Source organism: Pimephales promelas, chromosome 12, assembly GCF_988280905.1.
Source record: "Pimephales promelas chromosome 12, fPimPro1.hap1.1, whole genome shotgun sequence".
Classification (NCBI taxonomy): Eukaryota; Metazoa; Chordata; class Actinopteri; order Cypriniformes; family Leuciscidae; genus Pimephales; species Pimephales promelas.
Window position 1 is genome coordinate 14,727,419 of NC_142780.1, and position 16,671 is coordinate 14,744,089.

At 37.8% G+C, this 16,671-nt stretch overlaps 1 protein-coding gene across 7 annotated transcripts; it reads right to left on the reverse strand.

Moving 5' to 3' along the window:
* Positions 1 to 638: 638 nt before the first annotated feature.
* Positions 639 to 14,864, reverse strand: LOC120495081 (uncharacterized). Of its 7 annotated transcripts, XR_016145699.1 has the most exons (9): positions 14,480 to 14,864; positions 5,198 to 5,287; positions 4,760 to 4,851; positions 3,775 to 4,236; positions 2,728 to 3,084; positions 2,240 to 2,414; positions 1,541 to 1,982; positions 1,293 to 1,396; positions 979 to 1,101 (listed from the first exon to the last, which is right to left on the reverse strand). XR_016145699.1 is itself a non-coding variant. In XM_039694480.2 (7 exons), the coding sequence occupies exons 1-7, from the start codon at positions 14,800 to 14,802 to the stop codon at positions 843 to 845; spliced, it is 1,758 nt and encodes a 585-aa protein (XP_039550414.2). In that variant the 5' UTR covers positions 14,803 to 14,861; the 3' UTR covers positions 639 to 842. The 7 variants fall into 7 exon arrangements, 6 of the variants coding, with proteins under 6 accessions (XP_039550414.2, XP_088973672.1, XP_039550415.2 ...); XM_039694480.2 differs by lacking the exons at positions 1,293 to 1,396; positions 1,541 to 1,982 and having other exon boundaries at positions 639 to 1,101; positions 14,480 to 14,861; XM_089117546.1 differs by lacking the exons at positions 1,293 to 1,396; positions 1,541 to 1,982; positions 14,480 to 14,864 and adding an exon at positions 11,691 to 11,884 and having other exon boundaries at positions 639 to 1,101.
* Between the last annotated feature and the right edge of the window lie 1,807 nt (positions 14,865 to 16,671).

Sequence of the window (16,671 nt, forward strand, 5' to 3'; positions counted from 1 at the left end):
TTTAAATTATTATTATAAGATATAATATTTTTGTATAACATGTAGCCCTAAATATACATTACTGTGAAAACGTAAACATTAGTAATTTCACCAAAATAACTAGAACAAAGGTTAAGCCAGTTATTTATATCTTTTGCTGTAGTGTCCATCTGAAATATCCTTTCCAATTATTCCTTTTGCCATTAATTGTAATAATCCATTGAGATTTTTGTATGCACGAGGAGTCTGACAGCAGCCGGTGCTCCACAGAGATCTGAACTCACCATCTTCAAGTCTGCCTGCGATTACATGAAGAAACAGACTCAATCCAGAAGAACTGCGGCAACATCTCCAAGATGCTTGAGGAAACCTTCCTGCAAAGCTACTGAGCTGTGAAAACTTTTAGGCATTCTGTTGTCAGACTCCTTGTGCATGTGCATACAAAAACTGATTATTACAATTTGGATTATTACAATTAATGACCAAAATAATTTTTGTTCTAAATTTACAGTATTAACAGTAAATTTACAATTACGCTATTTACAGTTATATAGATATGAACAACTGGCTTAAAACCTATTTTGAGTGTGAAAATACTAATGTGCATAAGACTTTTGCATTGTGCTGTACATAAATAAAAAACGACAATGAGCAAAGGCTGAGAAACCATGTGCAAAGTTTAATTAATTTACCGTATGATCAATGATTTCTCCTCCAAAATATAAAATCTAGACAGCAATAATCAGCAATTGAATGCAAGAACTTTTAAATCAAATGTACAGTACTTTGTATATAAAATTAAAACATTTTATGTTACATGTGGACATGTCAGCATCACCCGCAGTGAGGGCACAGCCCTGCACTCAAGAAGTGTTCTTGTTTACACGTCGCTTCGGTGCAGAAGGATTGTTTCCAGAGTCCTTGAGAGTCCATTTGTGGGGTTTTTTGTGCGTGTCAATGTTTTTTAGCTTTTGTCTCAGGTGTCTTGAAATGTGATTCCTTGAATGTCGTGTGAGATGACCGACTGGACGACTTGTTCGGTTTAAAAACTTCAGGAAGGCCAATACATCCAGTAAGTAGTGTCTGACATTCATGTTACCGTTCTGAAGGGTCACCACCCACCTTAAAATAAGGTTTGACAAGTTTAACATTTTAAATGATCATTTCATTTTTTTTTTTTTTTCCTTTTCCTGTTTTTAGAAATTGAACATTAGAGAAAATACTATTGAGATAAGATGATAATTAAATATGGCAAGTGAAAGGTTAAAGGGATAGTTCGCTTTGAAATTAATTTTTGGTACGTTTTAGCTTACCTCACGGGCATCCAAGATGTAGGTGTCTTTGTTTCCACAGTATTTTCAATTTTGATATTTTTAGGTCGAACCGTTCTTGTCTGTCAGTCATATAATGGAGGTCTCTGGGGTCCACCTCAAAGAGCATGCACAGAGAAGTCCAAATTAAACATGATTTAATGACTCGTAAATGTAAGTACACATTGATGGCCTAAGAAACGAAACGAGCGGTTTGTGGGAGAAAATGAACAGTATTTATATCGTTTTACCTCTTGTAATCAGAGCCACGTCCAAGTGATCTGAAAGTGCGGATGCTTTTGGTCTGCGCAAGCGCCGGAAAGCATCTCTCGCGCGGTCTCAGGGGAAGAGGAAATAAAATAAATCAACGTTGTCTGTTGATGTATCGAAAGTCTTCCATTGTGGTTTCCTGTATATCTAAATATGTTTAGATCTTCACAGTGAAAGGTAAAACTTACGAGATCTCTGTGTAAACAATGAGTGACGTACATGCACGAGATATCACTTCCGGCGCTTGCGCAGACCAAAGCGTCCACGCCCTCAGTTCACATGTAAAACTATATAAATACTGTTCGTTTTCTCACACAAACCGCTCGTTTCGTGTCTTAGGCCATTAATGTGTACTTACATTTACAAGTCATTAAATCATGTTTAATTTGGACTTCTCTGTGCATGCTCTTTGAGGTGAAAATACTGTGGAAACAAAGACACCTACATGTTGGATGCCCTTGAGGTAAGCTAAAAAATATCAAAAATTAATTTCAAAGTGAACTATCCCATTAATGCTAATTTTGTGTAAATTTTAAATATAAACAAGGTAGTCTAGCAGTCCAATAACACAACACCGTTTCCTGTTCTTGGACATTGAGTTCAGAATTTTACATAAAGAACAATCATAAATCTATGAAATGCTAATCTTTGAAGAAATTGTAAATGATTTCAGTACTCACTCATCGATCCGCTCCATGTTGTCCAAAAAGAGTAATGTTTTGATTGGAGTATAACCTTTTGTCATGTAGAGAATGAAATCTCTCACATGATTGACCTTCTCTGTAGTGTTTTCTCTCGCCTTACATAGTGGATTTTTACTCAAGCAATTCTTGTGGAAGCCTTTGAGAAGTTTCTCTGCACAAAAGGTAAAAACACAAAATGGCCATTAACAGTCCCTATTACAGCAATGCAAAATGCTTTAATACTTATAATTAAAATGATGGAAGCTGTGATTTTAAAATTATGGCTAAATGAGCTGATTAAGAATACACATAAAAATTATGTATGCCCAAAAAAGATAAAATGATTAAAATTATTCATTTATAAAACTAATTGAATGTAATAAAAATGAGTCACACTCGCTTTCTAAGATTAAGACTGTAGTCCCCAAGTAACAGTAATCATGTGATCATAATTAAAATGCACTTGCATTGCAAGTTGTTCTTACCATAATCAAGATCACAATGTGGAGAGTAGACTGAGTGCTGGGAGACTTTTGTACAAATAATGGCTCGAATTCGGTTTTGAAGAACTGCAATCTGTATTTGGAGTTCATCTCTGACTTTGGCAAGAATTAGACAATTTTCACATTGACCCTTCATGGCCAGTTCAGAAACTGTGCTGACAGGTTGAGGTGTGGTAGAAGACACTTGATTTGTCTGCATGTGGGTGGTCTGGTTTGAGATGCTATTAGAACAGACTTTGGGATCCTTCCGGTCCATGCTCTGTTCCTCAATGGCATCCTCAGTCTTCAAATCTTCACTTTTGAGAGTTTGTACAGGATCCTCCGAAGGTAACAATTCCACTGTAGAACAATTGGTACGAATAAATTTAATACAATTGTAATATATAGCAAATCTCATAATAATGTAAATTATAACATTGTGATGCCAAAGGGTGCTTTTTACACTAGCACTTTTGATGCACACCAGGGTTCGATTGATGTCAGAGTTTAGTTCAACTTCATTTGGATGATGTGAATACTGCTATTCGAACTCAGATGGGGACTGTACCGCTAAGTGAAAAGTGAACCGCTATTGATACCGCAAGGTTAGATAAAACTGAGTTTGTCTGTATTCGTATTCACTTTCTGGACGCACTGTAAGCAGAGAGAATGTACATCTCATTTCTTCTCGCCTTCGGCAAAAATGGACTCCCTCGTACTTTAAAACATTTGCAGTATGACGCTTTGAAAATAGCCCAGCACACAACATAGTTTTGGATGTTTGATAAGCTCCATTGCAAAATAAACATCATAAAAGCTGACCAATCAGGTTGTGAACATATTCTTATGCTTCCTAGGTTCGGTGTTAAAACGCCAATGTGAACGCCAAGCGGACCAGGACTAAATTTATTTATTTTTGGACCAGGCAAATCGAACCAAGAGAACCAAACTACATGTATGAACACCCTAAATGTCACAATATTATCCAATAAGTGTTTCATATCAGCATAATAACATTAAATTCATATAAAAATATTACAGATTACTTGCCATTTCCACAGTAACGATCAGTTTCTTCTTTGAGTTTGTTGAAAGTAAGTGGAACTGGGTGACTAGCATCTACACCCCCAGACATCTCTGGATCTTGCTGCATGCACCAAAACTCTGACTCGTCTGGGTCTTCCTGCTTCACCTGTACTGGGACTTCCAGCTTCAACTGTACTTGGTCTCCCTGCTTCACCTGTACCGGGACTTCTTGCTTCAACTGTACTTGGTCTTCCTGCTTCATTTGTACTGGGACTTCCAGCTTCAACTGTACTTGGTCTTCCTGCTTCACTTGTACCGGAACTCCCAGCTTCAACTGTACTTGGTCTTCCTGCTTCACCTGTACCGGGACTTCTTGCTTCACCTGTATCGGGACTTCCTGCTTCACCTGTACCGGGACTTCTTGCTTCACCTGTACCGGGACTTCCTGCTTCACTTGTATTATGTCCAGATTTAAAGAGGATGAATCTGGGAGTGGAAAGAGAGATGCGTAAAGATTCTCATTAAAGTTCATTGATAAATCATTAATCAGGAGCGTCAACCTCATTTAGATACAGGAGTGAGTTATTATTGTGTGTGTGCAACTGTGTACAGAACATGACTCAATCCTAAAATTACAATGACTGACATTGACAACCGCCAACGTTTTTTTATTATTATATATTACAAAAGTAATATTACAGCAAACAAATACTCATGTTCTACGATTTTAACCAAACCACCGTTAACAGAATCGGGTTAGCTTATGCTTGGAAGGCTGCTTTGCAGAGTGCACTCTTGAAGTGATGCTATGTTCACTTGTTAATTTGTACAATCATGTTTCAATAGTTAGTTAAAAAATTCTCTGTGTGTAAATAACAGAATTAAGCTGTAAAAGGTGAATTTAACTGCAGTGTGCATGTGGACCAGTCTTCTGGACCAGCATTTTGCTCAATAGAAGGTGTTTGTTACAAAAGTGTATATTCAGCCACACAGAAAAATATGTACTTGCCATTTCCATCACTATCTTCTTGCGCTTGCTCAAGTTTAAGTGAAACTGAGCTCCAAGGACCAAAACCCTCCGACTTGATCTCCTGCTCTTTGCTAGAAGAAACAATTCGATCAGATGAAATACTGTGGGAGCAAGTGTTTTGTAACTTTGAATTATACTGTTTGCTTAGCTAATACAAATTATGAAACATCCCTTCAGAGCTCCCTAAAGCCACATTTTTTTGAAAAACAAACTCGCACAGCCTGGGCAGAAAAACTAAATAAATATATCAATCAATTGATCATGCAATGAAAAAAATAAATACAAATAAATCGCATATCTCCCTAAAGATGCCTTGCACAATACATATAATGATATACATTTTAAAGGTTCAATTAAGGAAGGCCCTTTTCTTACTAGATTAAAAAATAATAATAATAATAATAATATTTCACTTACCGGTCGGACAAATTAGTCGAAACAGCTGCAGGTGGTGGTGGTCTTATGAATCCAAGCACCAAAGGGGTGGATTTAGCAGTTTTCTCGTAACTTTGGAAACATAAAAAAAAAATGTTAATGTTACACCGTAGCTGCTGTTATTAGCGTTGAGCTAATTCATAAAGGTAATAAACACGTTAGCTAAATAGCTCAAAACAGTAGCAAACTCCACCAAAAACAAGCCAAACCATATATATATTACCACTCCAAAAGAAAAACAGCAACCACAGCGTCGGTTTTCAGACCCTTTGAGTCCCGTAGTTGTCTCCAGCGTGGAAAACCAACAACGATGTTAACTCTAGTTTGAGCTCTTGCATTATCCAGACGTTTTTTTTTTTGTCGTAGCAAGTTCTAATACGGTTTTTCTTTTCCTACCTTTGTTTCCTGTGCCAAGTGTTGTTGGTTGAGGAGGAACTACAAAAGGTGGCTGCTGTTTATGCCATTGTCGTTCAGTGATCGCGTCGATGACGTGTGTTGTCCGCGCGAGCAGGGTGCGTGTGTATGTAAACACAGACCGCATGCAATGACTGGTTGAATATTTTAAGGTCCCGATTTAAAAATATTTTATTTTAAAATTACCCTCGTTACCCTCCCACTGAGTTCGTGCTCGTCAGTGCGTGTGCACCAGCTATAATTGCTGTATGGTATATGCGACAGACATGGTCATTGTACATTGTTCAATTGCTTATATAGCGGAGCACAAACAAGAACACTAGCTTTACTACTGTTCTTACTCTCGTAAGAAAGATAGAGTAGCATTGATTCTTAAATAAAGCCGAACTTTATCCCTTCATCTGGACATGTTTATCCACCTAACGTTACGTTCACACGGATTTAGTGCAAAAACTAACGAACCTGCCCAACAAATGCTAACGTAACGTTAGCTATCCATACCAACACATTTGGGCAAACATACTTAGATTACTACTAACATTACAATAAGAAATAAAGTAACTTGTTGATAAAGCACAATTAACGTTACCTGTCGAGAAGAAATGTTGCAAGCTCTGCATCCAGCCTGAACCCGATTAATTCGCGTAAAACTCTCCACCTTTCAAATGCCGATCCGATGTTAATCCTGGTTTTATTACGGGCACGGTCGCCTTCTTTCTTTACCTCTTCTTTTTCAGCACGTGTTCTCTTTCCTCGTTTTGTTTTTGACCCCCTAGCTCTTTCCGCCATCATCCCCTTTCGATGCTGTGCAAACTTCAGGCGCGTGCATGTGATTGTAAAAGGCCGGAGACACACAGTCTGCGTGGCGTGTCCTTTATTATTTCGGCTCAGATGTTAAAGCTATAGTCTACGATGTTCAAAAATCGGTCGAGAAAGCCTGAGACGGTTGGGAAGCTTTAAAAACTCATCCAGCCCCTCACACACACCCACACCCCTCCCCTCTGTACTTAGCAACACATGAAATGTTCTAAACTCCCCACTACCATTAATACTAATACTACTAGTATTGCTAAGGTTTTGAGTAATTGATATAGCAGCACACAGCGCATCTTGTTCAAATTCGGAAGATCGGCTCGAACAAAAACGCGCTAGGCATACTGACATACATTCAAGCACCTTAAGAAATATAATTACTTTGACCCGTGATCGGCGATGCTAAACGGCTAACACGAGCATGTCGTCAGACTGATAAAAAGCTATTTATGTAACATGTCACACCATAAAAGTATAAATAAATGTTTACCTGATCAACAAAAAGTCAGCCGTTTCAGCGTCGGTTTTCAGTCCCAGATCTCCCTGAAGCTTCCTCCACCGGTCAATGGTGGACCCTATATTTATTCTACTTAAATTGCGGCGTTCTTCACATTTTCTCTTAACCTCTGCTCTTTCCTGTACAGACTTTCTCTTTCGTCCAACCTTTAGAGTAGGAGCAAGCAGGGGTCGCGCGTTCATTTTGAACCAATCTTTAAAATGACTCGGGACTACCGAGTTGCCTCCGAGAGTGATTCGTTCATTTTGTAGTATCACCCGCGCATGCGCATTGAGCAACATATGGGTTCTGAATCTGTACTGGAAACCAGGGGCGTAGCCATTATACGTAGGCGTAGCCATTATACACCCCCCCCCCCCCCCCCCACACATTTCAAAATCTAAGTTCAAGGAAAATAAGACTAAACCAAAATTAAATAACCAAGACTTGGATGGTATTTTTCTCAGGAGATGTTTTGAGCATTTTACTTCAGACACCGGATTATCAGCAACCTGCCAAGGGAACTGCTAGCTGGCTACTAGCAATCTATTCAGTCAGCATATTTGTGTTTGATCTCTTTGAATTACTTGAAATATAAGACTTGCTAGACCTATGTTTAGCTACCAATCAACCTTTCCACAATGGATAGATTGATTTTATTTTTTAGTATTTTATAGTTAATGGAAATCAAATCAACCATTTATTTGAGTTATTCAGTATATGACTGATTAACAGTAATGTAAATGCTAAATGCCCCAATAGATATTGATACTATAACAATGCAAAGTATCCTATATGCTCTTAACCTTGCAGTTTTTCACATATCATGTAAGACTCAATTTCTCAATTTCTTTGCACAAAACTCTCCAGAAAGTGTCATTTTATCATTTATTTTTTAAAATTCTACGGGGGCATACCCCTCCCCCATTAGCATTTACTGTCCGGCATAGCGTAGAGCTACGTCACACGTAGGCTCACTATTGGCCGACGCTGATCATGTGTGTGATGCTTGTGACGTACAATAACAGAAGCTTACGTTATTAAACTAGTAACCTGACTCAAGGCAGAGAGAGAAACAAATGAATAGTTGAAATAAAGTCGTTTTTTTGTTTGTTATTTTTGTTTGTTTTTGCGCACAAAAAGATTTTTTGTCGTTTGATAAACTTAAGATTGAGCCACTGTGGTCACTTGGACTATTTTAACGATGTCTTTAATAACTTTGAGGCCAGCAAGTTTCAATTCCTCAAGAAGCCTATGGACTATGCAGTAGTGATCCAGCTCTCAGATTTCATCAAAAATATCTTAATTTGTGTTCCGAAGATGAAAGAAATCTTACAGGGTTGGAACATGAGGGTGAGTAATTACTGACAAAATTTTCATTTTTGGGAGAACTAACCCTTTAACTCCAACCCCCTCCCTTTTCGACTCCTTCCAAAGCCACGCCCCCCAAAAATTGAGAATGAAGAGTTGACATCATTGTACAGAGCCCATCCCATTTCCGCCATGTTGGTTGGATTCCCACGGCAAAACCGTGCGTTTTTAGCTCGGTAGTAGAAGAGTTTCTCGCAATACCGCACTGTTTTACCATGCCTGGAAGTAACTGCTGCGTTAAAAACTCCTCCAGTAACTCACACGATACATATGGAAAACATAGGAACAATGGAAGACAGTTTTTGGGGTTACCGAAATTGACACAGCAGGGAGAGTCTGATCTGACGAGGAGACGCGGATTGCTGGATTTGCTGCTGCCTTTAGTATACGATTTTCACTATTTGCTGTGCCTTAACGAACATATGCAAAAGTGTTGTTTGAGCGCCTTGTTCATTACTTTTTTATTTCATTGAAATAAATGTTTGAAAGAACTTGATATGGCTTAACAATATTTATTGAGAAGAGAACTGAAATATATAGGCTATTTGGACAACATAAGTTTCATGGACAACATAAGTAATAATAATAAAATAATAATACTGTCATTAGTGGAAAATAACAAATATATTGATGCTGCTTCTCCAAATACAGCTGTTTTGCACTTTGTGTGAGTTTGTTCCAGTAAGGTCCCTTTTCTTTCACCTTATCTTTTAGCATTGCTTTACTTTCTTCCTTTTTTTCTCGTATTCTTAGATCAGTCTTTGTCCTTCCAAAATAATAAATGCGCGAAAATTTAAGAGCTCTGGAATGTTTAGTTGTGTCTATGGGTTCTAAAGGCGTTGCCGCTGGTAACCGATAGCGTCTCCTACCATCATGGCCGACCGGCTCAGACCCCGCCCAAATAGGCAAGTGACTCCTCATTCTCAATAGATCCCCTAAACTTTTTAAACTAAAGTTAGATTTGGCGAAATGAAACAAAACCGCTTTCAACTGCAGATAGGCCTTTTGATTATTTATCGTCTCAGGCTCAGCCCAAGCTCAATAACAGTAATGTTATACTAGTCAACACCAAAATTACATTAGCCGCGTTTCCACTGCCGGGCTAGGGCTAACAGCGAGCCGAGCCAGTGGTCTCGGGCCTCAAGCACCAGGCTAGCATTACATGCTTCATGAAAAAATAAATTCCATCTAACTTATATGAAAACGGCAAGATTACCTGTCCAGCAGAAATAAAGCCATCATGGAGTCACTTTTCAGCCCCTTGAGATCCCTCAGTTGTCGCCATCGCTGGAAAGCCATGCCAACATTGACTCTCGTTTGATTTCTTGATTTATCCAAAGACTTTTTGTTCATAGCCTTTTCAAATACTGTCTTCCTTTTTTTTAATCCGCTGACTCTATATGCAGGTTCTGAGAATTCTGACTGTTCTATCTCTGCCATAATTGCACTAGCTTTCGTGCCTCTTCAAACGGGTGCGCGCATTAGGGCTGCGCCATATCAGCAGAGGTGGTATCCATGGTAGCAAGTGAGAGTGACAGTGAGTCGCCCCAGCCAATAATTTCTTTCGTCCCGAATGAAATTTATAAACACAAAAATAGTAATATACATTATGTAAACATTAATTTGTGTTTCTTTTAATTTAAAAAGTGCACCTGTAACATATTGCGATGATTATTATGCTAAAAATTAATTACATAAGTATAATTGCATTATGAATTGCTGTGAATACGGAAAAGCTCAGCAAGCACCCTGTGGATAGCAAGATCATTGGATAGCTGTATGCTAAATGCTAAGCTAATAAAACAAACACTAACAACGAGAAACGTTCAATTTCACAATCTATAGCTTCGGTTATATTAAACATATACTTTAAAATACATTAATGACTTGTTATAACGTAGTTCAAACGTCTTCTATAATTAAGTGATTTTGTATGATTTTTAACCAGGCACCAAAGCGATTACCCATAAAAAGTGCTTTGAACCAATCGGGTTGCTTGGGTCCTTAGCTCGGACCGGACTGATCTCTTCAGTAGGACGGGTTTTGGTCATAGACAGTAAACGAAAGTTTTGGTTTTGGTAGGACCAAAGACCATACTCTCCTCTCCTCATCACCACACCGGCAGATTTTGAAAATACACAATGGGCTATATGCACGCATAAGTTCCGCATTTGACGTAAGGATGCTCGTCCATTTCCGGTTGTGTAGATTTAAGCGGAGGAGAACCGAGGAAAACAAGATTATGGCAGAGTCTTCAAAATTTACTGTCCTCCCGTCTTTGAAACGAAACGTACACACGTTTAGATGTAATTTTATATATAGTTATATTTATTTAATATAATTTTAAAAAGAAGCATAAACACAACGAGGGGTGTCTGTTTTATCTGTTTTTGTGACTAACGTTTCATTAGTATAACCATGGAGTATAAAATTCAATATAAATTCTCGGTATTGCATTGGACTCTATGATCGGCGGAAGTTATCGAGCATCCCTAATGCTTCACCGGAAATACCGCCGTGCATAGAGCCCATTCAAAAGGTCCTTCTCTCCTCCCAACATGGACGCGCAATCATCCACGAGCGAAAACTCAGATGCAATAAGCCGGTTCCGTGATTACTTTAGTAGTAAATACCAAAGATATATGGATATCTATGGTAAATAAATACTACTAGTTCATTGGCTTCTCACCTGTCGAGCAGAAATGAAGCCACAGCTGCATCTGTTTGTAGTCCTTCCCGGTCCTTCAGTTGCCGCCAACGTTGAAAAGCATCGCCTAGAATGACCCTTGTTTTTGCGTTTTGTCTTTCAGCCGTTTTGTTTGCGATTGCTCTCTCAAATATCGATTTCCTTTTCCGTGCTGGTGTCTTGTCTGCCATTCTCCAATCAGAAGCAGCTTGTACTTACACACACACACACACACACACACTCTTTCTCTCACTCTCTCTCTCTCTCTCTCTCTCTCTGTGTACCGGGGCGACTTCATAAAGGGCGACTTGCACTTACTGTGACTGGGTCACGAGCTTTGAGAATACGCACGAAGGGGACACGCGCGAGAGGGGGATGGATTTAAAATTAAATGGAGTAAAGTTATGAATAGGTAATAGTTCACTTTTTACAATATTCCTGTTAAAGATACTGTTAAATACACATTACAAAGGATAATACCTCACGTAATAACCTCAACATCTGAAATAATCTAGATACGTGTAAATCTTATTTGAAGTTGTGGTCTCAAGAGACATTTCTATTATTGACTGATTTTGAGATGTTTACCTTGTCCACGCGGTGCATGACTTGTGCCAGGACAGCATTGCTAGCTTATTAACTTTTACTGGCAGTGATTTTAAATGGATTTCTCCAAATAGCATGACAAACTTTACCTGTCTAGGAGAATCTTCGCGACTGCGGCATCAGTGGGAAGCCCAACCTGTGCTTTTAGCGCACGCCAGCGTGTGAAATATTCACCCAAAATCACTCTGGTCTTGTTTCTATTTTCTGCGGCCTTTCTCTTCTTATCATAAACTTCGTATACATTTTTTCTCTTTCGACCCTCTGCCATTTTCAAACAAATGGCTGAAACCGTAACTCATCACACATAATACACCTAAAAGTGCGCATGCGCAGAAAGCAAAACCACAGAGGGACGAGCACGTTCGACGGCCTTACGTAAACATATCACCAGAATAAATGACTCTTAGGTGGACCAATAGTATCGGCTACCCACCCGGAAAATAAAATCCTCCTATGGACTACTTGCACAAAGTTGTACTAGGCTACTTTAGAAGTTCTACTTCTGCGTTCTACTTCTTACATGTACAATACACAAAATAATGGTGAACAGAACAACTGAGTTTGGATTGAATAATCTGATTTTAATGGCCAAATATTTCATACACAAATGTCGATTTCTTAAAACATCCCCTGTTTTTAATGCCTTTCTAAATGATATAATTCTGCATGAACAATCCCTGAAATGTTGCAAAACAAAAAAGCCCTAATTTTTCATGAATACTTATTCCCAAGTGTCTACTGCTGAGTCTTTTTGTTACAATGTTGTACTCCATGTTCAATTCATGTTGTAAGATTGACTGAATATGATTGTGATGTGCCTTGTTTTATGTTTGATATACGATTCAATAATAATAATAATAATAATAAAAAAGATTACATATCAGTTTCGGTTCATTGCACGTCCATACATGAGAATGCAGATTATCACTACATTTTATGGATGCCAATTAATTAAAACAATAAATAATGATCTGATCTCTGTATTACTTATCTTGAGCTTGCTAAAATGTTCCTATAAATATATTTTCTTTCCAACTGTTCCTGAATAACAAATAGGCTAAATATCCACTAACCTGCAGCAGCCTTATGTCTTCTCATTAACAGAATTTTTCATAGCCTACTTATATTCTATACTTGAGTTTACATTTTTTAATGAATTTGACTAATAAAAGTATTTCTTGTGTGCATTGGTGCTTTATTCCTGTCTTTTTAAAATAGTTGAATGAATGAATGAATGAATGATCACAAGGTTATTACAATATTTAATCCAAATAAATAAATGTCATACTGATGTTATTTATCTCTCAAACAATTCAGCGTCGCGGTCACAATTGTAGATGAACACTGACACCCTGTGGTGAAATAATGGCTTATTTTTAACAGTCGCAGCTTTCTCTAATTGGCTTGGTTTGGATTTAAACTTTATGTTCCGATGAGTTTTGAAAATTCTGCACACGGTAAACATCAGAATATCACTTCTTCTGTCAATAAAAATGTCCAAAATATAAATCTTATCACAGACACTCATTTTAGGTGGTGTTCAACTAATTGACCGCAGTAGGCTACATTGAAAGTAAACATAAGAAATAAGTGATATGTATTGTTTCCAAACGGAAGTGCGTCCAGTGCAAGTGGTCCATGCCTTTAACTGGAAAATTATCTATTTGCATAATGTCAGTCCCCACAGCAACCCTTTGTGGAAGTATAGCCTAGATCAGGGGTCATCAAATATTTTTTTCTCTGGGGGCCACATATCTTTCCTGACTGTGATAGGGGGGGTTATATATATATATAAAACATAGAATTGTATGACCCAGACAAAAATGACCACCAGCAGGCCTTGTGTTACTAGCCTGGCACAACCATCCCCACTACTATATCCACGTACTACTCAACACTTGATTCCGAGTTTGGCGAAAGAATACATTCTGTTGTGCAGCCAGTCCGCCTTTCATCCTCGAATCCTGTCTTCTCTTGCTTGCCCTCACAAGCTAGCATACTCTTTGTGGCGGATTTAGTGGTGACGACACAGATTATATTCTTTGAAAACTGCCACACTTTCTTTTGAAATAATACAAACTGCACGGTCCTTACACTGAACAAAAAAATAATAGTTGGTCCACTGTTCTTTGAAAACTCTGCACTCTCCATCAACTTTTCGCTTAACATTAGACATTTTGCTGTCCTGAACACTGACTGTTCCGTGTGCATGTCACTGCTTGATCTCGAGCATGTTGGGTGACGAATTTGGCAAATATAGTTTATTTTATTAATAAATATAGTTTTTAACAGAAAAAAAAAATCAACAAAATACCAGACGCAGACATGTTATTATTTTCCAAAAAGCAGTTAAAAAAAAAGGCTATGACGACTTTTGGGGGATTGCCACATAGGGCAGTTTTAGTGGGGGGCTGATGGGCATGGGCGGGCCTGAGTTGGCCCAGGCCTTAGTTTGGTGACCCCTGGCCTAGATATTAGGTATTTAGGAACAATTCTTTTTTTTTAAGTAAATTGGTGGGAGAAAGGAATATGTTGTGTGATGCATATTAGATAGGCTAATACCTGACTGAGTTATGTCTTTTGAGACTTTCAGTTCAAATTAATTTGACAGAAAACTGTAGCCTATGATAAAAATCAACCCTGCATTCTATAATTCAGATGTGATCTTAAAAGTAAGCTAATCCCCTGTCTTCCTAAATGTCCAATATTTATGTGGAAATTGTAACTTACAAGACATGTGGAATTTATTGGACTGGTCTAATTATCAACAATGGATGAATGAACAGCATCGTAAAGAATTGAAATAGCCTACTACAAGCAAGCGCAACAACATACAACATAGAACGCAAACAAGATTAGAAATAAGATATTTACTTACTAGTCCATCAACAAGGTCGCCAGGTCGGCATCGCTGTTGCATCCAGTGCTGCTTTTTAGCTCGCGCCAACGAGTGAAAGCCCGACCGAGTGGGACTCTTGTCCGGTTCCTCACTCGGTCAGATTCTCTTTTCCTTTCCATAGTTTCTTCCGACCGATTTTTCTTACCTTTTTCCATCATCAAATAAGCCTGATATGCGTGCAAGTGTTTTCTTGCTTCATATGTTGCTGTTGTTGTTGTTGTTGTTGTTGTAGTTATTGTGTGTGACATCGTTGCCATAAAGCTTGTCTTGATCCTCGCGAGATTTGTCGGGGGCGCTCCCATAAAAAGTTAAGAATGGCGCTCCTCTTCTCAAACTTCTTCTTCTTCTTCGTCTTCTTCTTCTTCTTCTTCTCTGGGCTTTGTGGCGGACCGCAACCAAGAAGTTCAGGTGCATACCGCCACCTAATGTGCCGGAGTGTGCCCAGGGCTTTAATAGGTTACAAGTAAATAAATTACTAGAAAACAAAACACGCAAAACAAACAAACAAAACAATCCAGAACAACAACATCCAAAAAACAACAAGTATATTTTATGATCTAATCCTGTAGCTTTGAGAAAATCAAAGAGAGCTTCACTCCCTTGTTTCCTCAATCATCCCTAAAATCCCTGCTAAATTCCATCCATGTCCTAATTAATATATCTTGTCTTGTAAGATGTTTCTCTCAGAATTATATTTACTACACTTCATGATGACATGCTCAACATTTTTGGGAACATTATAAGCCTCACATTTATCAGACAAACATTGACATAAAGCGTTGATTTTAACCCAGGATGTCCAAGCCTTTGTCTTGAAAACACAACGTCATCTCTTCTACATTTTCCTTTGGAGATCTTCACCTTAATTGATTTCTGTATACTGTTCTCCCTTTAGTGTCAGTGTCCCACTTCTTCTGCCATACGTCACTCACTGCTTTAATGATTTGGCCTGTCCTCCAAAGGGAACTGTCATTATTTCATAATCTTTCCATTTCAACACTGACTTTGCAATCTCATCTTCTTTCTCATTCCCATCAACACCAACATGACCAGGTACCCAAAGAAAGTGCACATCCACTCTCCAATTCTTTGAATTCTCAGCGTTATTGTGCATATTTCAATCAATAGATCATCGCTTACTGACTAAACGGGCTGCACAGCAGAGTCTCAACTCTCTCAGGCCGCACCTCTTATCCTCTTCTATCCTTCTACCACCAAATTTACTTTGAGGCTGTTAAATGAAGGTACAATTCTTACATAGTGTGCCAATGCAAAATATCTTAAATTTCCAGTTGCACCAAAAGCAAGGAAGTGCATTTTAAATTAATGGAGTGTATCCCTCTAGAGAATTTTTAAGATGTTAATAACATTTAAGATGTTAATAACAAGATGTTAACATCTTGATGTTGAAAGTTGTTCTTTTGTGTTGGAAAAGACAGACAAGATCAGTTGGAAACAACAGAACACCCTGTTTTATTATTGTAAATTTGCCTGTGCCTTTTGAGAGGATTTGCATTGGTTATTTCCTAAATTTGAAGATTTTCCAGAAAATATAATATTTGGTATGTTTATTAAAGATAAAACACGACTTGGCAGTTAACACATTTATTGTCTAAATTCTTTTTTCACAAGAATAGATTCCTGAAAACACTTCAAAACCTTTACGTTTTTCATAAGGAACTGTCGTTATTTCTTAATCGTTAAAATTAATGAAGAAAAATAATGCCTAAATGTTGTCTACTTTGATAGAGGATCTTAAACTTGCTAAAAAACCCTAGTCTTTTTTAAATTTTTTTATTTAGTCGGATGTATTTTTATTTTACTTCTTTATTTACTATCTTTATATATGCTGTGATGACTTGTTGTGATTGTACCAGGCCATTATGTTTGTTTATATTTTTCAATAAAGTTCTTGAAAAACAAAAAGTTACATTTACTTCTGAACAAAAAGTTGAACAAAAAAATGAAAAAAAGTTAATTTCTTTGTAGATAGAAATGGCTCATTCTAAGGTAATAAAAACATAATGGTTCATTTTGTAAGGTCTTTATACACCACTCAAACAGTTATGTATATTATCATGCATTTCTGACAATAGATCCTCATATATTTTACACAATGACTGCACCTTAATTTGAATGCAGCTACTGAGTGCTTGTGCTTTTCAAATGAA